This window comes from Zootoca vivipara, chromosome 10, assembly GCF_963506605.1.
Source record: "Zootoca vivipara chromosome 10, rZooViv1.1, whole genome shotgun sequence".
Lineage (NCBI taxonomy): Eukaryota > Metazoa > Chordata > Lepidosauria > Squamata > Lacertidae > Zootoca > Zootoca vivipara.
The window spans coordinates 26,565,293-26,591,215 of NC_083285.1; the positions used below are offsets into that span (position 1 = coordinate 26,565,293).

Here is a 25,923-nt window from a genome sequence, read left to right on the forward strand (position 1 = left end):
GGGGAAGGAAGGAAGGAGGGAGGAGGGCTCGGCTGGCTGGGCGGGAGGCGGCGCTGCCTCCTCGGAAGCGCGTCCGAGAGGAGAGCCAGCCTCAGTGCGCCGCCGGCGAGGCTGCGGCGCGCAGCTACCACGGGACTTGTCCGCCGCCGAACTCCCGCCTGGCGGGTCTCCATGCGGTGGTGGTGGCGGCGGCGGGGACGCCCGGGCCCCCCTGCTGCTGCACGGACGGCGCGCCACGGGGACTAGCAGCATGAGCAGCGGCTACAGCAGCTGGGAAGAGTCCGAGTCGGAGGAGTTCTTCTTCACCGCCCGCACCTCCTTCTTCAGGAGCTGCCCCGCCAAAGCCAAGCCGAGTCTGCAAGTAAGCGAGACCCCCCCGCCCCCAAACTCCCTCCTTTAGCCGGGCGGGAATCCTCCCTGTCCTGAGCAAGAGCGCCTTTGCCCTGGCCTGACCCGCAGCAGGCCGCGCCTTCCCCGGCAGCCCCACGTGCTCTTCCCAGGCGCTCTCTCTGTCCCCGCACCCCGCGCCAAACTTAAGTCCTGTCTCGGCTTTCTGGGGAGCCCCTCGTGGCGCTTCCCCCGCTTCCTCCCCCAAGTTCCAGCGGGATCTGGAGGGTGTCGGGTGCCGCTTCCGGATGATCGCAGAGGGAGCAGAGTCCAGGCAGCCAGAAGCATTGGGGTGGGGGTGGAGGGGCCTCGAGCCCCAAGGTTTCTCTCCGCACCCCCCGAGCCAGGCTTTCGGTCAAACTGCACGTGTGGATTTCAGCCGTTGGGCTAGCTCGAGCAGCGTTGCTCCGACCTTTGGTTATGAAAAGCTTTTTCAGTAGATTAACTTCCTCGTGAGCCAGAACTTCTCCCGGCGGGGAGGGGGGGGGGAGATCTCCCATGATGCGACCGGGAAAAAGAGAAGTCTGATTGCTCATGCGTTATTCCTGAAACCGCATGGTCTTGCAGCCACCACTCTCGTGCAAACCGTTGTAGGATTTCTGGGAAAGCGCATAAATAGGAAAAAATACAGTTCCCTGGGAGGTAACGGATTTTTTGCCTCGTCTTCTCAGCCCTACCCCGGCAATCGTAATCAATAGAATTGTTTTTAACACACTAAGGAAGCCTTAATTGGGTTATAATCTTCCCTTCATAATGATGTGGAGGTTGTCTGTGTCTGCTCCTAAGTGGTTTTCAATATCCAGGGATTTTTAATAGTTAGAAAGTACTGTACAAATAGTTTTGAAAATTGCTGCACTTTATTTCTTTAACACCACATGCATGTGACACAGGTGCCGTAGGTGTATTTAAATGGGAATTTACATGTAAAAGGCCTTTAACTAACCAAAGCATTTAAAAGACTTTTATCCCAAACTCCATGCATGGAGTGTTTACAAATATGATGCTAGCACACTATTCTGAATGTATAGGAAAAATACAGTAGTACTTTTTAAAAAACACATGTCAGTTGTGTGGATCACCTGCATGGGCAAGGGCTTCTCATACGCAGTGTTGCATTTAAATTTGGACATAATAAAATCCATGGTTCTTTTTAGGGTCATCTTGTGCAGGTTATTTTTTTTCTCCTCTGCAAAATAATTTCAAGAATGCATGTCATGATTTAAAATGCAGTGGTGATGATGTGGTATTCTAAATGCTTTGATATTCTGTTAAAAGACATTAATATTTTGCTATTAATTTCTTAAAGCTGCTAAACTAAGCTTAGTTGGCTGTGATCTCGTTAGAACTGCAGGATTGCCCATCTGACTCTCAGGGTTTAGGTTCTGCCAAACTTTGTGTTAAAGTTTTGAAACAGCAGTTTCAGAGAGGATCAGGGTGACAGCAGCGGTTAAGAATTCAGCTAGAATTAATTCCTGGGCTTTATACATCCTAAGGTGTAAGGATAATCTTGTCATGTCAATATGTAGATTGGCTTTGGCTATTCCTAAGTGGTTTTCAATATTTAGGGACTCTTCATAGTTGCTAGGAGATGGCTACAGGCAACATGTTGCAGCATTCCTTATGACGTCAACAGGGCAGTGTTCAGCCTCCACTCCTTGGCACTGATTCAGAAACACAGTCAGTGATTAAAAAGTGGGCAGGAATAGGCAGATAAGGAGTATGAGCAGCACACTGCATTTAAGTTGTATGTGTCATGAGTGTAAGGTAAAGGTAAAGGGACCCCTGACCATTAGGTCCAGTCATGATGACTGACTGGGGTTGCGGCACTCATCTCGCGTTATTGGCCGAGGGAGCCGGCGTACAGCTTTCAGGTCATGTGGCCAGCATAGTGTACATAGTGTTTTATAGAGTAACATAATCAAGAGTGGTCCATCCTCCAAAGTAGCTCACATTCTGAAGTATAAATATGAAGACCACATAAAACAACACAAAATACTAGGAGCAGTAGGAGTCTAAAAGACCTAGGCCACCAAAATGACAGTGAGCTTTTCAGAGTGAGCTATGCTGATATTCTATATACTTTCTTTGGTGCCTGACCTGAGTGATAAGGAGATTAGTGTCCTATCTTTAGTGTTGTACCATATTGAAAGTGCTCTGAGCTCTTGCAAAACTGCTTTATAAATATCTATTAAGCCCTACAGTTAGTATTTGACACAGATTGTTTATGTTGTCAGGAACTGGGGTCTAATAAACTGATTACCTTAGAATCCATGAGCATACATCTCCTTAAATATGTTGAGACCAGTGGAACCGTCTGCATACATGGTTTCCATTCTCTTCTTCCCCATTTTATCCTCACAACTACCCTGTAAGGTAGGTAGGTTAGGCCAGGGGCGAATGAAGGTGTCGTGACATCCAGGGCAGGGCGTCGCTAAGTAGGGCACATGTGTGTGGCATTGCTAAGTACGACGCAGCACCGTATGTAGTGATGCCGCACATGCGCTGTACATAGCGGTTTGCTGGCGGTGCCCCTCCAGCGTCATATGGACGGTGCTGGGATCCTCTGCTCACGGCTGCAGCCATGAACAGAGGATCCTCCACATGCTGCGGCGGCGGCACGATGGCTGCTCACGCCGTCATGAGCCCCCGTGGGGTGCCTTCTTTTCAGCCCCCCCAGACATGGCACCCAGGGCGCACTGTTGTGATGCCACTGGGTTAGGCCTAAGTGACAGTAACTGGTCACCAAGTTCACCCAGTCGCTTCATGGCTGGGTGGGGTTTTGAAACCTGGCTTTCCAGGTCTTAGCCCAACATTTTAACCTCTAAACCACACTATTTCCTAACTCTGATTCTAGAACAAATATTTGAGGGTTGCTGCATTTCTGAAATAATGCTGCAGGGTAGTTGGGAAACCTGTTACCTTGCATTTGAAACTCAGTTCCTGAAAATCTGGAGTGGAGTTTTTGTTGGCTTTTTTAAAAAAGTTTCTTCTATTGATTTCCTCATTTAGAAAGCTGACCGAGTTCTCATGTAACAGTCAAGACTATGGTTGGAATTGCTTGTGTATTGCCTCTCCTTCCTGTTACAGGCTCTGATTCAGTTAGCTACTTTTGCTTTCATAGAAATGATAGGCCGTCTTGCATACAAATCAACAAGCTGTGAATTATGCACCCCTTCCAAACCACAATCCTTGGAGGGGATTGTGGAAACCACAACTTGTGGGTTTGGGTGTAATGGCAAAGGGCTTTCCATGGATTAAAAAAAAAGTGTGTGCAAGGGGAGAAAGAGAGCAGAAGTGTGTAAAGTGCAGAAGTCTGATTGATCCAATGCTGAACTCTGGATTGGCACTTCTGTATTTGTGAAGCAACCCAAAGTACTATGTCATCATCTATGCCCTCATTAGATTGGAAAGCTGCTTACAAAAGCACACACCCTTGCATTTGTTTGGTAACTAGCGTTTATAATTAAAGACTTGATTTGTTCTCACCCGATCAGGTGTATGGCTACTTGATCCATACCTAGTGAGCCAGTCACATAATAGGTCATGTTCAACACATCAGTGTAAAATCTGTTGAAGGGGGGTTGGCAGGGGGCATCTAGGGTGAAATGGAACCTGGTTGTGCTCATGGCTGCCACTGGCAGCAGTGCGCATTGAATCATTCTGAGCATGTTGCCAAGTGAAAAGACCTTTGAGTCAAAATAGGCTCTGAGCTCCTTGCCTACCCAAGTGCAGCAGCAGCAAAATCTCGCCTTGTTTTGAGTACATACAATGAATTGTTTTTGCATTGCTTAAGGTACACAGAAGGCAGGGAGATGTAGGGGCTCATTTGTTCTTAGTTGTTGCTCCTGCAGTTTGCGTGCCTGCATATCCCTTTGGAGAAGGGGACAAGCACATGGGCAATGAGGTCAAAGGAAGCAGCAAATATAAGTCTCTCCACCCATCTGCTAGCAATTTAGCTGTACTTGCAGAGTTGGCACTGCACATTGTTGGCATGTTTCCTTCTGTTTTATTTCCTGAGGCATCTCCCTCTTTCCTTCTCTTGGTCTTCTGAAGTTAAAACAATTTTAGGCAGTTTGAGACTGGTATATTTTCAGATTTGACAAAGAAAAAAAAAAGAGGCTACCTGTGTCTGAGTGTAGGGGTGCCGTCATAATAGCTATGCTCCCATTTCACATGTGTTTGTGCTTTGTGCTTTCAGCATTTCAACATGCTATCCTTTATATACTGCATGGATTCACATTTAATAATATGGTATCCCACAGTTGACGTAACCCAGTGTGCTTATCCAAGTTATGGGCGTTTTTACTAATTGAAATTGTATCTTTGTCCAAGAATTGTGTCAGATTTCCTGGTGTGCACATTTAGTGCGGTATTGCATTGTGTGTAGCCCTTTTGGGAGTTGGTTGCAGTGCAAAAGCTTAAATATTTAAGCATAGCATCTTGGCTCTGCTAAGATATCAGTTCTAACAGGCTGCTAACTCTGATGACAGCAGCTGCTATTCTATAGGCTGTGGGGGAAACAAGAGGTTGGACCTCTCCAGAACTTGTTGGTCTTTCCAGCACAGCGCATGATTTTTATCCAAATCTTTCCAGTCTACCTGGTGGTTGCTACAAGAAATCTGTAACTAACATGCAGTGTATAATATCAACTCTATATGATGTCTAAACAGAACATAAAACTTAACATATATGAACAATGTAAACGACTCTTAGAGGATTCTCTTCAAAACATAAACAATCTGGCAGAAATCTATAAAGTCTCTGATGGTCATGAATTGAAAGAATATAGCAGAAAGTCATTCAATGAAACAAGCTGAAAGGCTTTATTTTATAATGTTCCAGCGCTGCCAAAGTAGTCAACAAGCTGTCGTGGTGTACAGTGTTTCCGGGTATCACCCACTGTTTCGTAAGAACTTCTGCAGCACAGCAATAGGAAGTAGAAGTGTTTCATAAACTGTAAAGAAGGAATGAGACAATGTCCTGTATCTACATAGCAATTTAAAGGTATAATACACAATAATGAAATACAAGTACAAAATACATAACCCATCTATTATGCGAATGAATGCATACTCTAGAACAGCCCTCTACGGGCAAGGCAGCATGCCTCTAAATACCAGTTGCTGGGAATCATGTGTTCTATTTGTGGGCATCTGGTTGGCCATGGTGAGAACAGGATCCTGGACTAGAATAGGCCTTTGGCCTATAACAGGGGTGGCCAACTCCCGAGACACTGTGATCTACCTCATAGAGTTAAAAACTGGCAGTGATCTACCCCCTTTTGGGGGGTTCAGGTCAAAGTTGTTGAGCTTTTTTAAGGAAGGAAAGCCCTGTTTTTGGGGGTGCAGGCCAACACTGTTGAACTTTTTTAGGGGAGCCAAAGTTGTTGAGCCTGTTTGGGGGGAGCCAGTGATCTACCAGTGATCTACCACAGACATCAAGTGATCTACCTGTTGGACGTCCCTGGCCTATAAGATGCAGCAGAGATCTTATGTTCTTAACACCTTGGTTTGCTCAGACAATAAAAATACAATGCCGGTGTCTTTGAAAAGCTGCTAATCAGAGATTTTGGAATTCAGGCATCTGAAGAACTAATCTAAGGTTTCTGCTCCATGTGCAGTTGTTGACTTGGAATAGCTGTACCATATCACAAAACTGCTGTTGAGAATGTCTGAGTTTGCAATGCTGCCTGGGGGCTGGTATTGAGAAACAAAAGCTCCAACACTCTGTATACCTGTACATGCAGAACTAGTTGTGTGACAGTTGGGGATCTTGACTTGGCCTGTGGGAGCAGTAGTAATAATTTCCTTTTTTAAAGTGGAATTATACAAATAATACATTTTAGAGCTGCTGTATGTATGTTATCAGTCAGTTTTAAATGGTTATGCTTGTAGTGCAGGGGGGTGGTTCTGTTCCTAAAAGCTTTTTGTGTGTGTTTGTGTGTGTGTACCCTGAGTTCTGCAGTTCACCATTTTTGTCTACAGAAAGACACTGTGGTACAATTTCGGGTTGGATAAAGCAAACCACATCAAATTAAAAAAAAGAGTCATGTATTGCTATGTGGAAATTTCTGCTTCAAACTTCTGTTTCATTTTTCATAGTAATGTCTCTAATTTGTGTATTGGAAGAACAGGATCTAAAAATAAGATGGCACTTGCCATTATTTGTGATTAAGGATTATGGAAAATACTCTTACTTGAGGCTAAATAGAGAAGGCAAGTTCACTTTCTAAATAAGAAATGAGTGACTCCCATTGGATTAAAGCTGCATAGAAAGAGGTTGCCTTTTTTAAAATGACTACAATAGTCATATGATCTTTAGAGTTAGCAAAGTGGCACATTTTTAGTAGAAGCAGCTAAGTAAATTTTAGGGACAGACTCTTTCATCAGAACTGGAATTTTGTCAGGTTGCTGTTGATCAACATGATTTTTTTTGCATTGGCAAGGTTTTTTAAAAAGTAATTTTTGCTAAAATATAGAATGAGCTCTAGACTGCTGGAATTTTTTTTCAGGAGAATAACTTTGTATGCTTGCTGATGGTAAAGTAACTATCACTAGTGCTCTACTTATTTCCACTCTGAGATATCCACAGTAATTGTTTTAAGCTTGGCAGGATGCTGTTTACATTGCGTTTGATCTTGCAGCACTTTTTCTATGTTTTGATTAAAAATGAATTTTCCTCTATACATAATCCCTTTTCTGATTGTATATCTGCTCTTTCAAAGCTGTGTTCCCTAGTGTGTATTAGAACGTTTGTAATAGTACAACTAAATCTGAAGATGTTTTACTGCTCAAAAATAATGTTATCAATGGAATTGCCCCGTTATCAATAGGCAAGTGCAGTGTTCAAAACTCCCATTGTTCTAGGTGCATTTTGCGATGGGGAATTTCATTAGCACGAGCAGTTTCTGAGCTCTGGGGCAGTACTGCGGCTAAGATTTCAGATTAAAACTGCAGAGTGGAATATGTCGGGCTCCATCCTGGCTTGCAGGCATCTCCACTTGGTCGCAAGTGGTCAATAGCCAGGTGAAAAATGCTCCTGGCGCCTGACTAATTTCAAACACTGGCATGGTCATTGGTCCAAGATGCTTGAAATTGTAGCCTGACACATCTGGTGAGCACCTGGTTGTGGAAGGTTAGTTTAGGGGGTGTTGGTGATGAGACAGATGGATGACATTGTGTTTGGTAATACAGTAGTATAGAACAGGCATAGGCAAGCTCGGCCCTCCAGATGTTTTGGGACTACAACTCCCACCATCCCTAGCTAAGAGGACCAGTGGTCAGGGATGATGGGAGTTGTAGTCCCAAAACATCTGGAGGGCCGAGCTTGCCTATGCCTGGTATAGAACAACCTTCTTGTGTTACCATTGAAGGAGTGAATATGAACTTCTACATGGGTTCTCCCCCCCCACTAGAGATGGATAAACTGAATGTGGAAATTAATTGATGGTCCTTGGAGGTATAAAAAAAGAGTTGTGTGTTATTTTTTTCTGTGTGCTTCTGCCCCAAGACCTTAAAATTCCAACAGCATACTTTTTATTATTATTTATACTTTTATTTCTCAGTATGTACATTATATTTTTGAAGTCACATAATGATTTTGAGGTGCTGTTGAATAATACGAAGTGAGGACACAAGGCTGGATGAATGGAATTCTCAGCTGATGAGCTAAGAATGGTCACACACTTCTGACATGCTCGGAATTGTTTGCTAAAAATGGAACACACTCAAGGTACAAAGTCCAAGATCCATGGCCTGTAGAGAGAAAATGTTGTTAATGCTGTGCTGGAATTTACCACAATTATCAGGTTGAACTCCCTAGTGCATAAGTTTTCACTAGTGGCAATGTATTCAATGGAATGCTAGATCAGGTGGAACACAACTATCTCATCTGGGGCTCAGCCAGCTGAGCTGAGACAAGGCTAAGGCCCCAGGGAGGGACCAGAGAGGGGGTACTTAGGCTGGATGCTAAGCCTAAGTCATGTGACCTGATGACCTGGCATATAACACTACAGTGGTACCTCCAGTTCCGGACGGGATCCATTCCAGAGCACCAGTCGGATCCCGAGGTTTTCGCAACCGGAGGTGCCTGTTCTGTGCATACGCGTGGCGTGGTAGAGCGGTTCTGTGCATGCGCATGTGGCGAAACCCGGAAAAATACTTCCGGGTTTGCCGCTTGTGTATCCCGAAGGATACGTAACCAGAGGTGCGCATAAGTAGAGGTACCACTGTATTTTAAAAGCTAATTTTCTCCCTGCCAGGCTTAGGCAGAGTAGCAGGTGGGGATCTGGCGTAACTTTGCACCAGCTTTTCGTGCATAGGATTGCTACCTAAGTTGCTGATATCTAATTTGATTTTCTTTCTAAAAAAGCAGTAGCACCTATGATTTAAAAATAGTAATAGTGAGAAGACACAAAGCAAATATAATGACTGAAAGAAATTAAAAACTAATCTTTAAAACTCCGCTATGCTTTAAACCAGCATATCTGGATATATTGTTGAGAACTGATCATTTTGATTGGTGGAAGAATATTCTTGTTTTATCAAAGCTTGATAAATGGTTACTGGGTGGTGGGTTGTTTTTTTTAAAAAAAAGACTTCTTTTATTATTCCACTCAGGGCAGAATAGTGTTGTGCTGTTGGGAGCTTTATGGCATTTTTACCTTGAAATCTTAAATTTGTCTTAAAGGATGGGTGGAGCAGCAAATTTCCCTGTGACTGTGATTTCCTGAGCTTACAAACAGGGAAGCCGCTGTTCAAAAAGGAAGAAAGTGTTTGAACCTTGAATTACAAAGTCAACGCACATTATTCCCTGCACTCTTAAGAACAAAGCCACTCTCCCTGTGCTTCCTGATGGCCTCTTTCCGGAGCTAGTAGAATAACTTGTTTATTTACAATCTGATCCAGTGGCTTGTGTCCAAAAAGCAATGTGTGTGCATGCGCATGTGTGGTTTTGTTTTTCTTCCATTGTAGTTCGAAGAGCATCCTTTTTCATTCCAGGTGAGTTAAATGCATCCAATTGCTGCTTAGTTGGCAACGCAGGTTCCATTCCTGCTGGTGCATGTAAATATTATTTAAAGCTGATATTTATCCCCCCCCCAATTTATTTAAAAGTATTTCTAATATTCCCTGCATTGCAAAGGGATCCCAGGATTGGCAGCAAGGCGGGGGTTAAATAATGCAGCCCTTGGGGGGACCCAGACACCACACGGTACCAGAGCAGATACAGGGAGCAGATTACTAGGAATCAGAGGGGAAGTTGATGATCTTGCTTAGAGATGCGTCATGTATCGGTTTTGTAAGCAATATGTGAGTGTGCAGGGTTGGGCGATACCTGGCTTTCAGCGATATATATATTGCCAAGCTTAAACATCTCGATATGCTGACATATCACAATGTCTGAAATAAGGATGGAGCTATGTGGAGGCATTGGCCGGCTTCACGATTTTTCCTGCATTGTGATTTTTTTTCATAGCGCATGTACCCATGATTTGCAATATATGGCCAGGTCAAAAACTATGAAACCAATATCACGATATGGACTTCAAACAAGATACAGTGGTACCTCGGGTTACAGATGCTTCAGGTTACAGACTCTACAAACAAGATACAGTGGTACCTCGGGTTAAGAACTTTGCTTCAGGATGAGAACAGAAATTGCGCGGCAGCGGGAGGCCCCATTAGCTAAAGTGGTACCTCAGGTTAAGAACAGTTTCAGATTAAGAAAGGACCTCCAGAACGCATTAAGTTCTTAACCCTAGGTACCACTGTATCAATATATTACTAGCCCTATTAGTGTGCTATGGAAGGGTGTCTCATTGAATAACATAGAAGAACATCTGGGCCTGCTGCAGTCAGACCGGATCCCCTCTCCTCCCGTGGTGGGAAGGAAAGATGTTGACTATTCTCTTTTGTGAGCATTTGGCTCCTGGTGTACCTTCTGTATTTCATAAATGTTAGCTGCTTTGAGAACTCTGGTAAAACAGCAGGATGTGAATGTACTACCGGTAAGTCAGTAAACATCCTTGTGAAAGTCTCAAGTGTTGTGCTGCACTTCAGCCAATGTGGTTTAGTGGATAGTGTTGGGGGATTCATTGCTTCGTTTGCAGGGGCAGGTCTCTCTCATACACCAGCTACCTTAAAATGTCTGCTACCCTGAATCTTAGTAAAATGTGATGAAAACACTTTCAGAGTTCTAGTCCAGATTCATTCTCTTTCCCAGCAACAAAATACCAACCGGTAAATTATTCATTTACGTTCCAAGTTCCAAAGTTTTCTTCTTCTTTTTACAAATTGACACAAGGTCACATGGGCCTGTATGAAAAGTATATTTCATCAAAACAAAACCCTTTATTCCATTGTAAATGGATGGGTAACCTGCTGTGCCTTTTGCTGTAAATCAAGTGCCAGGAATCTAAATGCTATTCTTGCAGCTTCAAACTTTAAACAACCTACTCTGTTTAGAACTGGGTTGTGTGCCAGCAGTTAAAGCACAACCATATAGGGTATGGCAAAACTTGTGGTTTTGGAGTGAGAGCATGATAAACGTGATCAGTTACTTTAGTATCGCAAGTACATATAAGTCTCTCGTATTCGTACTCTCTCACATACACAGGCATACACAAATAAATTGTGTTATATTTTTGGCTCTTTTTATGGTTTGGTTTTCTGCAGTAGCAGAAACTTGCACGCTAGTTTGCATGAAAGAAGGAGCAATAGCAGCCGACTGGCCTTCCCACAGGGTCACAAAACTAACTTGCACATAAACTGGTTTCGATAACTGATATTTTGTGTGTGTGTGTGTGTTAGGTCCGGGTGATAACTGGTTTTCAACATTGTGATATATCACCAGCTAAACATCGTGAAATACCAATATACCGCGATGTCTGAAATAAGGACGGAGTTTTGTAGAGGCATCAGGCATGGGCTGGCTTCATGGTTTTTCCCGCATTGTGATTTTTGCCGGCACCTGCTCTTGTGTTTTGCTGCTCCCTGCAGGAGGCAGGGGAGAACTAAGCCACCAACGTTAAGAGGGGCTGCAGGAATCGAGAGCATTGGCTGGCTTAATGGGTTTTCCCATGTTTTGATTTTTGTTTGGGGCACGTGCGCTCGCGCACACACACATGCATATGATTTGCAACATATTGCCAGGTTAAAAATCATGAAACCGATATCACAATATGGACTTCAAACCGGTTATGGATGATATAGCGATATATTGCCCAGTCGTAGTGTACGTGAGTGTTGTAATAGAAACATACTGATTGATTTATGCTGTTAGAAGCCACCTTAGCTTTATCCCGTTTTTATCTTCTAAAGATGTCAGGCAAAAGATGGTCAAGGTTGCCAAAAATATGTCCACATCATGATATATAGTGGTGAAAGCTTTGAGAGTATGTTACACCCTTATTTGTCAATTGCTGGATAAGCAGAGCTTTTGATATTCTCAGAATTTCATGTTCCTAATGCTTTTTAGATCAACCTGCTCAGTTGGTTAGAGCCAGGTGCTGATAATGACAAGGTTGCAGGTTTGATCCCCGTATAGGACAGCTGCATATTCCTGCATTGCAGGTGTTTGGACAAGAATATCAGGGGTGGCCAACTCCCAAGAGACTGCGATCCACTCACAGTTAAAGACTGGCAGTGATCTACCCTCTTTTTTCGAGTTCAGGTCAAAGTTGTTGAGCTTGTTTTTTTGGGGGTGCAGGGCAAATACGTTGAGCTTTTTTAGAGGGGCCAAACTTGTTGAGCTTCTCTGGGGGGGAGCCAGTGATCTACCACAGACGACCAGTGATCTACTGGTAGATCACGATCTACCTGTTGGATGTGCTTGGACTACATGATCCTCCACAATTCCATGATTCTTTGATAGGGTCCTGATACACATCCAGCAACTTAAGTAGAAGCTTTCTGTTTGGGGGCGCAATGGCCTAGTAACCATTCCTGGGTATGTTCTGAGTATTTTGATCCTGTGTTAGATACGCCTGATGAGATGACTTTCAAGTGAAGGCAATTAAATAGACGTTTCAGTTCACTAAAGTTGAGAGCTGCAATAATTTCAGGCTATATATGGTGTGTTTGTGCAAATAATGGAGGTGTATTAATAACACCAATTTTCCATATGGGTTGAGAGCAAATGCCCTTTGAAAGATACCCTGCGCTTAAGGAACATATTTGCATTGGACTGTAAAAATCAAGATGCCACTTGGAGAAAGCTGTGTTGGGATAAGAACTTATTTTTTTACAACAAGGTTAAAAACTAACCAATGGAAATCTAGTAAGGGCTAAGCTGCCCCCCCCAAATGTAAATAGTAGCTCTTCACATTGTTTTTTGGTTATTTGTTAGCCATGGTCAAATTGCGGTGAGGAAAAGATACCCTTCCTCATTTAAGGATTACCGTAATCTTCATTTCAAGAATGGTTCAGTTGGGGTGCTTGTCTGTTAAAGGTCTCGCCCCCCCCCCCTGGTCCTTGAGAATCATTTTTTTAACATCTTCAGTTTGTGTCCAAGGAACTTGGGGGCATTGTACTCTCACACAAAGTTTGAGCAGGTTTGCTCACCCTGTGAGCTTTATAGCTAAATGGGGATTAGAACTGGGCATTAGGAATTCTGTCTCTTCTTCTCCCTGCCCCCCCAATTTCCAGTTACTTCTGTACCACATTAGCTCTCTGCATAACAGTTGTCATCCAACAATAAATGATTCAAAGTACCGTAAATCAGTCACTACATGCTCAAACTCTGCATAGCTTTGGAGAGACGTATCATGAAATAAGATGCCTCAGCAATAAAAATTTTTTGCATGCAAATAGTGGACAAGTGAACACAATTGCATTTGGGCATGCTTTGTTTCAAAGTGGTTCTCTTAAATGCACCACTTTTGCTGGTGCTTTGTATTCTGCAATGTGAATATTGCAGTACGTTGATTTCAGATTTCTTTGGATGAGACAGAAGAGTCTCCCCTTACCATTTCTGCATCTTGTCCAAAGCCCATAAATTCATTTTCTAGTCTGGTAGGGAGTCACACACAACATGGAAACAAGATGATTAGATATGTGAGTGACTTGTTCTTCCACTCTCTGGGTAGGAATCCATTTGGCATTCATGGGCTTGTGATTCATTTGGATGCCTTCCTTTTAACCGACTAGCAAGGGATGCATATTTTGCTGATTTCTCTCTGCAGGAAATCCCAGGAGCTGATTTTCAGGGATGCTAGGGAATTCAGGGGAGAGAGGGAATCTGCAGAACGCCTGCTACATGGTCCTTTTGTGAGCATAAGGGCATCAATCCGATTCCACATGCTGCCTGCTCCTAAGCCATTCATTGAAAGTTAAGATTGATTCCACTATATACATTGGTAGTGTGTGGAATGTGACAGTCGCATCCACACAAGACCTTCAAAGCGCTACTATACCACTTTAAGAGCCATGGACAATTTTGGGAACTGTAGTCTACTGATCTCATAGAGCTACAAATCCCAGCACCCATCAGAAACTACCACTTCCAGCAATTCTCTATGACTCTTACAGCGACACAATAGTGCTTTAAATGCATGGTGGATATGTGACCTAATTTGGAACACATACATTTACATTAAAACTTTTGTACATCGGCTCTCATTTTTAAAACCTCTAGTTCTGTAGCTAGAAATGCTCAATAAATATTAAGTAGTACCAGTAGTGTATATATATGTTTGGTATCTTTAAAACCGTCAAATCTCTTTTGCTTTAGGATGTTCAGAAAGAGCGAGAAGCTCACAATTATCTCACCAAAGAAGCAATCAAGGAAAAAGTCCAGACATACAATTCAGATGTCACTGACAAGCTAAAGATGACATTGGTAAGACTTTGTGTAAAGTTTTTTGTTTTAGTTTTAGTTTTGGTAGTTTAAAGGGGTGTGTGGTGGCAACATCAAATCACCACTGTATGCTTTGAGTATATGGACTTGGACAAAATATACTTATTATAATATTACTTACTTCATTTTTCCCCACATTCTATGTATTTGTACTTAAAATATTCCTAAACACTAAATAGCAGAGAGGAAAATGAAAACAAGCAAATTCAGCATATGCCTTAGTTAAATCCAGGAGTGTCATGGGACTACCTTTTGAAGGATCTTCAAAAGTTCCAGTTGGTTTAGTATGCAGGAGCAAGGATGCTAGTGGGTACTTGCCCTTGGAATCATGTGACACCTGTTCTGCAAGAGCTGCACATTGCCAGTTGGTTTCTGGGCACAAGTCGGTGTTTTGAAAATTAACCCTTTAAAGCCCTACAACAGGGGCAGAGACTGGGAACTGGCTGGCAGGCCAAATCCTGAGCTTTTGACAGGCTCTAACAATCAAGCCATACTTGAGAGCAAACTCTGCTTTGTGTAAGGATCGGTAGTGCAGCAGATCTCAGCAGGCCTTGCTGTAGGCCCAAGTCAGCTGATTGGCATTCACGGCAAGCTCACCCGCAGAGGAAGATCTTTTGTATTGCCAGCTTGAATTCGAAGGAAGAATCTGGGGTGTGCTTCTAATTTGTCTTCATTTTTGCTGTGGCTTGAAATTCCCCTGTGCTTGACATCATAGATGCTATCAAGCATAGGAAAGATGTTTGTGCTTTGCCTCTCTCCAAGAACTGGTGGACCTAATTTGATCTACGGCCTGGCAGTTTCCTCACTTTTGCCCTAAAAGGCCTGGGCCCAGGTTACCTAAAGAGCACACTGCCTTAACATCAGCTGGAGGGGCCTTTCTCTACATTTCATCTATGATGGAAGAAAATTTGAGTGTGACTTTCAGTGGTCGCACTCCATTTTCTATCCGCTTGCCCCACAAAACCTGGCTGACTCCCTTTCTTGCTGGCTAGTAAAGACTTTGAAAGAAATTATATGCCAGACTTTTGCCATACGTGGCAGGATGGCAGATAAGTCTCCCCCAGCCCCTCTGAGTTGGTTTTCGTGTTATTGTAGAATAATAGAATCATAGAATTGGAGGGGACCCTGAGGATTATCCAGCCCCACTCCTCGCAGTTCAGGAATATACAGCTGTCCCACACAGGGATCAAACTTGCAACTTTGGGATTATCAGCACCATGCTCTAGCCAACCGAGCTATGTCTGCATCTGCTTGTGTTGTGTTGGGGTTTTTATGTTGATTTTGTTGCGACATTGTGATGTTTAAGCATTAGAAAAGGGGGCGGGGAGCAAAAAAATGGATGTACGGAAATGTATCTGAGCCTTGAGCTTCTGGTTATTTTGAAAGAACTAATCCTATCGTTTTTGTGTGTATTCTAGCACTCCAGCGGAGTATACACCGGCTTCATCAAAGTTCAGATGGAACTGTGCAGACCCATCACGGTACGGGCTCCAGTGAATCCCGGGAAGCATGTCAACAACAACTCGGAGACAGCTTTCAGCTTGCCTAATGGCTACACAAATACCCTTCACATCAGCAGCACTAACACTGTTCGTGAGGTTATTGAAGCTTTGCTCAAGAAGTTCATGGTGGCTGATAACCCTGCCAAGTTTGCGCTTTATAAACGTTGTCACAAGGAAGATCAAGGTATGCTTGTAAATCTTCTGAATGATCAGGGTGGGTGAGTGAGAAAGAAAGAGGTTCTGCTTCATGTAGTCACTCTGTACTCTTAAGACTTGGAGAGTAGGGTAGGGCTCCTCGGATCGAAGTCCCATCTAGCAGGTTTTCAACCATTTTGGGTCCACGGCTCCCTTGACCAAGTACATTCTTTCTGCGGCACCCCTGTGGGGCTCAGGAGCCCAGTTATGTCACCCCCTTCCTGCAGAGCCAGCAGCCCCTCACCCCTTTTTGAACACCCTCCCTCGTGGAGTGTTCCCTCAGCCTTGTCTCCTCTTCCCTCTCCTTCAGAGTCCTCTGGGCAGCTGCAGCTGCCGCCCCTGGTCTCTGAGCTGCCCCTCCCCTGCCCCACAGGGGGCTGGGAAGCACCCCCTAGCCAGCCCTAGAAGTACCATTCACCTCTAAAACTTGTAGCCAGGGCTGCTGCAACAAACAGCTGTGCAAGTGTTTGGGAGGCAGAGATGAGAGAAGGCAACAGAGGGAGGGAGGGAGGGAAGGAAAGAGGGACAGAGTTGCCTTTGGCACCCCTGACCAACGTTCAAGGCACCCTAGGGGGTCATGGCACAGTGGTTGAAAACCATTGCCATATGGTGATATCAGTTTCATAATTTCTGACCTCCCAATATATTGTGAATCCATGTGTGTGTGTGTGTGCGCGCTATGCAAAAATCACAATGTGGGAAACCCCATGAAGCCAGCCCATGCCTGATGCATCTACAAAACTCTATCCTTATTTCAGACATTGTGATATATCAGTTTATCACAATGTTTAGCTGGTGATATATCACAAGGTTGAAAATCAGATATCACTAGATAACAAAGCGCTAGAGTGTGTTGGCAAATACTTAGAATTATTCAGCTTGATGGATTTTACTGCAGAGGGCTGTAGTACATAATAAGTCACAGCAAAAATGTGAGTGCTTTCTACTAAGGCAAAATCATCATTGGATAACCCATAGATTCCCTCCAAACACTGTTTAGATCCAGCCACATTGCACTACTATATAGGCCGACCTGTTTACATCTAAATACTAGGCCTACTAAACACAACATGCTCTTGCATCATGTTTTGAAAATACGGTACCATCTTTCTGTTTAGATGGTGTATGAATTGAAAATATTGAAATTGTCTAATAAAATCGCATACATTTGCTACAAGACTCTTAAACAAGCAAGCAAGGGAGCCATAAACCAGAACCATAAAAGCTAAAGAACTGAGTGCTAGTTTAAGTCAGCCTTTCTTATCTTCCTTCTGAAACTGCATAAATGTTCTTGTTTTTGAAAAAAGGCTCTGGAAAAGGTTCTCTCTACCCTTGCTGTTGGGCCACCACTGAGAAGGCTATCTTCTCTGAATGCTAAATTGCTTCACGTGCCAAACAGAAGGAGCAATATTTCATTCCAGTGCTTAGGAATGTTCATCTGGCAAGTGGTCCCTTAGAAATACTTGAGTTTGGGCTGTAAAATAAAGTGGGTTTTTTTTTTTTTTTTACCACCACAAGTTGCAGGAAACTGCCATTCACAGTAATGATAACTTGAGGAAAACTCTGCTAATGAACTGCTCACTTCTGATGTAACAGATCCTCCCTCCTGATTGCGTATACACTTGTCAGTTTTGTGTGTTCTGAATATGTTAAGTTTGGGTATTTTGCTTAGTGTGTAGTTTTTTTGCTTTAGCAGTTGTCATTGTTGCTGTGCCTCATGTAATGAACTTTGCTCATAATTTTAAGTTTGTGCAGCAACATTTGAGGGGGGGTCTTTTGTATGTGTATTGATCTAGTTATAGTCCTAGTTCAGCAGAAATTCTGTATGCATATTTACTTTCCCCACCTTTTAATCTCACACTTTTTTCAGTGTATATGTGCAAGCTCTCAGAAATTGAACATCCCCTTTATTTACGGTTGGTGGCAGGCCCAAGGACAGACATGCTGAGTTTTGTTCTGCGTGAGCATGAAACTGGAGAGTTTTTGGTAAGTTGGCACCTGTCTTTATAGCATCAAATAGCTTGGAGGGGTTCTTGAGGGTTTTCAAGTCCAACTTTTCCATTGCCAGGATTTTGGGCTATTTCCCAACTGATGTTTGTCAAGTGTACTACTCTCAGGCTCTTTTGTAGACCAGAGAAGGACCTGTTTTGATACCAGTTAAAATCCAGCCTGTAATTTTAAGATTTTTTAAAAATCATCTACATGCTTTTCCCTCCACAGTGGGAAGCCTTTAGTGTTCCTGAACTACAGAACTTCTTGCGTATACTGGACAAGGAAGAAGATGAGCAGCTGCAAATCTTACAGAGACGCTATGCAGCATACAAAGACAAACTTGAAGAAGCCCTTGGTGGAGTCTGGAAACCAGGTTAAAATGGGGCCAAAGAACACTCAGGAAAAATACAAATTACCAAATACTGCATAGCATGCCAACCCCCAGAGCAAGAGCAAGACTACCTGTCTCATTAAAACATATGACCTTTTTTTTGTTACCATAGAGGTGGTTCTGTAAATTTGACATACTTTTACATCTTGCAGGTAGCAGCAAAGGGAATTTGCAATATTTGCAGACCTGTGTTGTGTGCATACTTCACGAGTCTTTTCAAGATTGCATCATGCCAACTGTGATTGTATGATGAATCTTTTTTTCAAAGACCCCGTGAAACACGAGACATTATGTGCTTTAATTATAATTTGTAGCTTTTAAAATTTAAAGGGGTGTACAAGTTAGTTTTTATTATAAATCTCAGCTCAGTTTAGGATAAGGATAGCACACTATTTGATACCAAAATTGATTTTTGCACTACCTTTCTTCAGATATTTTTGAAATACGTATTACTTTTTATTTGTAGAAGGGATGAACAATTGTGTTCCAATGGTATGCAGAAGGTGTTGAAGTATTCTGAGCTGGAGAAGATAGAGGGGAAGTAGAAAAGAAGGTAACGAGAGGAGAGAAGTGAGGATGTTGGAACTTGAGAAAAGTTGGTTAGTGTGTTGTAAAGGCGGTTGAGTGTTTATACTTAGTGTTACTGAAATTAATATATTCAGATGCTATTATTGAGAGAGAATTTACTAAATATAGTAAAAGTTGAATTGCATAGAGGCTGTGTGCGACCAGCAACACACTTTAGTCACAATCTCGCATGTGCTGTTAAAATACAGTCAGATTCTTGGTTGAGGTTTTCATGAGTAAAAACAGCATTTAAAGAATTAATGCACAACTGTTGCAATGCTGAAAGATGCAGTTGCATTGAAGTCAGCACAAAACTTTGTACCTTTGCGTAGAAAGAGGCAAAATAGTGCCATTCTCCTGGTTTTATTTAAAAACCCAAGGAAAAAAAAGAAAATCCTTCTGAATTAAGTAGGCTAGGAGGGAAAGTAGCTTTGCGCTGTGAGCAACTTGAGCTATCTGTGGTTTGGTTTCTGTGTTTAAACTATACAAGTTTGGAAAAACTGGCTAGGATTCTGTATGCTGCTGAACCATGTTAAATAATTGGAAGAGGAAGAATTTAGCGTTTTGACTGTAACTGTATTTTTTTCTAGAACTATTTTTATCTAAAGTACGTAAGGTGTAAATGTAATCAAAGGAATGGGTGTGCAATTCAAACCTTTATATAAATGTATCAAAAGACTTTCAAGTTTATATCTGTGGCCACCCAGGGGAAAAAAAGATATTGGTTTGGAGTAACTTTAATTTATATAATTTAAGGAATCGTGAGCAGCAGCCATTCCCCCTCCCTTTGAATATTTGGGCATTCATTTTGAAATTTGAGTAATATATGCCAGTTGCTGACACCTGGTGGGGATTATATGCAACTCCAAGACATATGTTCTCTTGGAAAAGTGTGCCTTTTTAAAAAAAAAACTTAGGCTGCTTATTCCCCTCAAAATATTGAGGTTTGAGGGAGAGGTTCTGATCTCAGACTTGCCAAGACAATCTTGATATATTAAATGGTTAGCAATAACTTAAAAGTAGAATTAGGCTATCAATCAAAGGCATATCTTGTTGGAGTTTTATTATTATTATTTCATGTGTAATACTGTAGTGCTTTGTATGTGTCTTACTGTTTTTACCGGAGACCTAATCAAGAGTCACATAGGGTAGTGGGTGCAGGTTATGCGTTAACATCAGTTTTGGAATTATTTTTCAACAAAGGCTATGTGTCACATTATCGGAAAGGTTTAGGTGTTAACTGCTCCTATGTGCCAGCCACCCAGAAGCCTTTGCCCTTTGTTGAGGGAAGTGTCAACATTTTAATGCTTCTTATAGCACAAATGTTGGCCAGTCGTGTGCAAGGGTATATACCCCACCAGGGATACACCGCTAACTGGCAGAGAGTGTACACTTTGCGCAAGGCGGCGCAATCCTCTTAGCAAGAGGCATCAAACATGGCTTCTGCATAAAGCATTGTCACAGAAAGATATTTTTCACTAGAGCAGAGCTGAAAGTTAATCACTGAGCCCTTTCTGGTAAAATTAGGGGTGCAGAGGGTAGCGCCACACCGCAAAAAAAAGGTGGTGACTCCCCATCACTTCTTCCTCTAACAGGAACTGTCTTGAAGCCAGATCGGAGTGATGGCAGGAGGGCCCTGCTTCCTGCTTGCACTCTGGTTGTCTTCCTGGGTTAAGAAGTCAGTGGAGTAAGGGAAGAAAGCTCCATGTCCCACCCCCATTTTGGCCTCTAAATGGACACCATCAGAGCTAGGGAGCAGTATATCCAGTATGCAGTGGCAAGTCCTTTGGAAGAAATGCCATCGGCAGGGAGAGTGAACATGCTGCTGGCAAGTCGGGAGAAAACGTCACCCTTGTTTGCGTTCGTATTCTCATGTGCACAGTTCCAAAATGGCTGCCCAACTCGGACGTGGTAAACTGGGGAAGGGGAGTGCATTTCGGCGTAGCTCTTTGTTCATGCCTTGCATCTGGGAGCATCTGAATTCTAAAACTTGCCCTAGGATTCATTTAATTCTATCGAAACTCATAAAACGTTGATGTTTGGAATTTTAATATTAATCAGGTTGCTCGAAATTTAAATACTGTATTTCAGTCTAGAAATGACAATCTACAAGTATGTGAATCTTAATTATTATTTTTACTTGAACTTTGTGTTTTCCTTATCCCTACATCTTCTCTTGGTGTGTTTTATGAACTGCAGGAACAACAAAATTTCTAGTCCAAGCAGTCTCAAGCTGAAAACACACTGGTTACTACAGGTGTTTTGTTTTGCTTTTTTTAAAACCCCAAAGCTTCAAAGAATAGGTCAACATTGATCCAAAGGTAGGGGTTTTTGGGGTAGGCTTAAATTTTGTTTTCTTATCAGGTTCTTAATCTGTCAAAGATGCATTGCAAACTGTTATGTTTTGACTTTGGTAGTAGCTGACTGGAGGGTGATGTGGAAAACACTGAAAAAAGTTTTCTTTCTTTTAAAAAACAAAGCTGTACTATTTATTTTGAATTTTTTAATAGGGAAGCCTTAATGATTCCCTTTGAAGTTGTTATAGCAAGTTGTAATTCCATCATTAAAGCTGAAGTTCACACCGATATGGATGTTTTCATTGTTTAATCACTGGTTTAAGTTTATAGTACTTCCAACAACAAGTTAACAATCTTTGCTAACTTGATGGGACTTCGCAACATCAGTATCCCGAATCAGCACCAGGCATCTGACACAAGCCAAATGTCCCACAATATCTCCAAAGGTGAGGGGTACAACATTTACATTATTTTTGCTGTTTTTACAGTTATACTTCCACATGCCAGAGACGGATAGTGACTTTCCCGGGACACAAAATTCTGCTATGTTCAAGGATAAGAAAAAGCAAACCATTTGCTCATGTTCAAGCAATCGGGAAAATTCCTTACAAATTCAAATCACGCAACCTAGTAAAGGCATAAGCAATCCTGCAGCAAGTATTTGTCAGCTTGGTGATGGCAGGTACTTAACACATTAAACAGCTTTGGTCCATTAGAATCAGAGAGATGTCATATTATAGACATTGCATATTATCACAACCCTTTCTACTTTGAGAAACTGCAGGGCCTGCATTTATCCAAAATTGTTTTTCAGGGCTCTAACATGATGCTATAACATCTAATGAAAACTTAGCCACAGACCTCCTCCATTGGTTGTAAAAGATCCATCATTGCTGCTGGAGTCTTTATGGAAGGTTCTTAAAAGCACGCAGTGGTCTTGGGTAGCTTGGTGTCCTGTCCCTTGCTGCCGAGCTGTGCTTTGTGGGGTTTTTTTACAGAATTTTAAGCTGTTCCTCACAAAGCTAAATCAATGTGTTGTGATCACCAAATAGATAAGTCACTCAACAATTCAGATGTGTGTGCCTTTAATTTCAGTTCATCACAAACAATTATTTGTTGTACATAAATTTAATTACTGAAAAGTGCAGCAATAATACAGGGTCCTTCAAAGGGCACTTTCTAAAAAAATTGCTATGATTCATGAGTAAGGAAACTAGCATACACAGTTGTCGTACAGCTACACTTGAAGGAAAACTGAACAAAAAAATGCCATGGTTTTGAGCAGCATTACAAACATTTTACCGGTTTTTTGTTTTGTACTGATCAGGATGGATTCGGTGGTGTGGGGCCCAAGTACAAAAAAGACCTACCTAGTACAAGCACTTGTAAAACCCTAGCAATTACATGCAGTGACTGTCTATTTGGTGAGTTACATATGAACAGACAGCCTTCCAGGGTAACTTGCCTTTTAAAAGAACTTTGGCCAAGAGTTGTTTTTTAGCAGAAACTTCTGAGATGTTAGGGCAGTGCTGTGAAACATTAACGAGCCCTGAAATTTTTTGATAGGTTCTGTTAATTGAGCTAGAAGTTGTTTTTTTAATGCACAAAAGAGGTGAGCTGTGCAAAAATTTTTTTTTAAATTAAAACTCCACCAGTCACCTCTGGGCTGCTCCTCACGATATAGCAGCTATGCAATGTCATGAGTAATTGGCTTGCCAGGCAGATTCATTTTCTACTGCATAGTTTGCTCCCACATCACTGCCAAGCAGCTCTGTTTAGCAATGTGAATGTTACCGTCACATTTCCTTTAAAACTAATATTGTGTAAGGCCTCTGTTGGTGTCCAACAGTTGGACAGAGTCTTCATCGTAAAGTGCAAACAGGCAACAACAATAGCTAGAATCTTACAGAATGGAAGCATACAAATAAGTGATTAGATCTGTGGGGGGGGGGCGGTGTTACTTTTAGGTAAATGCTTAGGCACAAAGACTGGTTAAAAATAGGTTTCTGGTGGCGCTCTCATTCTTATGATTCCACTTGCCATCATGTTCAAAGCAGCCTGTCTTTCCCATGCCAACATTGTGCTCTGAGACATGATCAGCCTTCCTCTCCCTGACGCCTTCAAAGCTCCCCCAATCCCCACCCAGAGCAAATTTTGGGGTTGTATGGGGTTCTACAGGTGGAGGAAAAGGGAAAGTCCAGTTTGCACGAATAAAATCATTTCCACAAGTTGTGTGTGTGTGTGTGTGTGGGGTGTTTTTTTTACAAAAGTTATGCAGTTTTGGATAGGATATTTAGAAGTTAACACATTTAAGACATTTTGAGATGCAAGCCCATTGTTCTGAAAGAAAATGATAGTAAGAACCTAAAGGAATAACAAAACAAGTAAAATCTTTCCATTCTACGTTTTACAAAATCCCAAGTTTCTTCCTGAATTGCTATTGTATATTACCTGGTTCGTAAGTGCCTTGTGAGGAATCAACCGGTGAATTTCATAGTATTAAATATATCAAACTACTACTAAGTTGTTTCACTCATTCTGTATGGTTAGTTTCGATAGCATGAACATTGTTTAAGACATGCAGCACAGAATCTTTTGCTCAGACCAAGTAAAACACCTTAACTCTTAAATGTTTCTTAAAGTCAGGGGTGGCAAACCGCTGGCCTGCCAGGTACCACTGAACTGCATCTCTCATCATTCCCAACTGATGAATGTGATGGCTGGGAATTGGGAGTCCCAACAACTTCCAGGTGATTACAGGCTCCCACCCCTACTCTCAAGTCCACACAGGCATACATTAGAAGTTAACCTTAATATGGTATAGGAGCTTGCTGCTAAAAAATGTTGGAACTCATTCTGATCCACTCTAGCTAGAGGTATTAAATGCAGAGTAATCTTTCTCAAGGTTATGTATGACAAACAGAAAATAAAAACATGTAATATATTTAACTGCAGCAGAACTTACACGTTTCTAGCTCTGATTTAAATCACTAAAGTTGACAAGCAATGCCCCCCTCCCCGACTGATTTTCAGAGGTGTTTAAATTGGCTGGAGCAACAGCCTAAATCTCTGAAGCAATTTCCTTTCATGCTCTCCCCCCACTTCCAGGATGACTCAAGCCACATTCTCACTTTATGTGACCTCAGTCTTTTTAGATCATCTGACACAGCATATGTCCAAATAGGCCATTCTTATAAAAGAGGTCCATTTATATTTGTTGCTCCTATCTATTGTTAAGTGGATACGATTGGGACAAAACTGGGGGCATTGTGCTGCCTAAGTGTTTAAGGAGATATGCCCTTTGGGTGATAAGTCAGCCAATTGAAGAGAACTGGTCTGGTATTCAAGCAAATGTTGATAGCAAAATAGCCTGATTGGCTTCTCTGGATATTAAATAAAAATAGGACCAAACGTTCAACAAGTGCTAACAATATATTTCACAAGCATAGGGCAATCAAGAATAAGAAGCGTCAAGTCTGGGCATCAAATAAATATGACTTGCAGTTTTCTGGCATAAAGGGCTAATGCACTAATCATTATATCCTAAAGTAACAAATACGCTCCTCTGTATATATTGCTACATTGGGGTGTCAGATAGGGTTGTCAGACTCAATAGAGGACAGGACTTCTGTGCCTTTAATTGCCCTGCTCTCTTTTGAGTGTGGAAACCTTAAAGAGAAACCAGCAGACTCTTTGCTTGGAAATTAAACAAAGGGTCTCCTAGTTTCTCTTTAAGGTTTCCACACTCAAAAGAGAGCAGGGCAATTAAAGGCACAGAAGTCCTGTCCTTTATTGAGTCTGGCAACCCTAATGTCAGATTCTATTGTACTTTTGAGAATGCACAATTTCCAGTTAAAATATCACTCTTAAATTAGTGGCTCCCGTACAAAATAGAAAATGTGATGAATGTGCCATTTATCTTTTTTTGGGGGGGGGGGAGTCTCCATTTAGTGGCTTACTTGGTTCTGATCTGAAAACAGTTGATTAATACATGAGACAATCTAACAGGCACATATGTTCTAATCAGCAATTCCAGACGAGTCCTGAAAAGCTAAGAAGAAAAACAATGGCAACCTCCCTGGTTAACTTGATTATACTAGACTTCTAAACACAACCCAGAAGCACAATGCATCTTCTTGAAAGCTTAGCAGGGAGGCGATCTATAGCCTCTGCCTGCAGGGTTGGCCAGGATGACCCTGCTATCCCCCCCCCCAAAAAAATACTTCCGTCAGAACCAGCTCTCAAAGGTAAGTAGTTAACACAGTTTCCACCCACCTGAGGTCTTTCACATAACACCAAACAAATTGAGATTCCTGGCCACAAGTCAACATTCAGGATACCATTTTCAGATTGATGTGGTAATCAGATTTTGAGGGAACTAGACCGATTGTGTCTGTTAGCACGTATTGCACAAAACAACCAGCTCGGGAGGTTATTTTCTCCAAACAGAGTCCGCCAATCATGCCTTTCATATGTAGTCATAGTGGATTCAGCAGATATTCTGCAGTCACTTTGAAGAAATGTTAACACAACAGGCTAGCCACTGCAGCTACAGTGACCGTGTAAAAAGTCTGCGAGCTGGAGTCCCATGATTGCTGAACATCAGGTGTGGGTTGAACTTGTATCTACAGGGAAAGGGGTGAGTTTGGGAGAAGTGGAGGAAAAAAAGTGCTTTCAGGTCAAGTCTGGTATTTGCAGTTTTTAAAAATATCAGCATTCTGTGTGTGTTACAGAACCT

At 42.2% G+C, this 25,923-nt stretch overlaps 2 protein-coding genes across 2 annotated transcripts in view; one reads left to right on the forward strand and one right to left on the reverse strand.

Annotated features, from left to right (window-relative positions):
• On the forward strand, window positions 1–21,473 carry RASSF3 (Ras association domain family member 3). The gene is made up of 5 exons (XM_035126655.2): window positions 1–361; window positions 14,116–14,223; window positions 15,660–15,927; window positions 17,809–17,924; window positions 18,159–21,473. Exons 1-5 carry the CDS (start codon window positions 251–253, stop codon window positions 18,306–18,308), a joined length of 753 nt encoding a protein of 250 aa, XP_034982546.1. The 5' UTR covers window positions 1–250; the 3' UTR covers window positions 18,309–21,473.
• Window positions 18,158–25,923, reverse strand: part of GNS (glucosamine (N-acetyl)-6-sulfatase) — a 28,641-nt gene continuing 20,875 nt past the window's right edge. Inside the window, exon 14 of the mRNA XM_035126654.2 lies at window positions 18,158–25,810. Within this exon, the coding sequence (XP_034982545.1) occupies window positions 25,735–25,810 (76 nt within the window). The 3' untranslated portion in view covers window positions 18,158–25,734. The remainder of the gene's footprint in view (window positions 25,811–25,923) is intronic.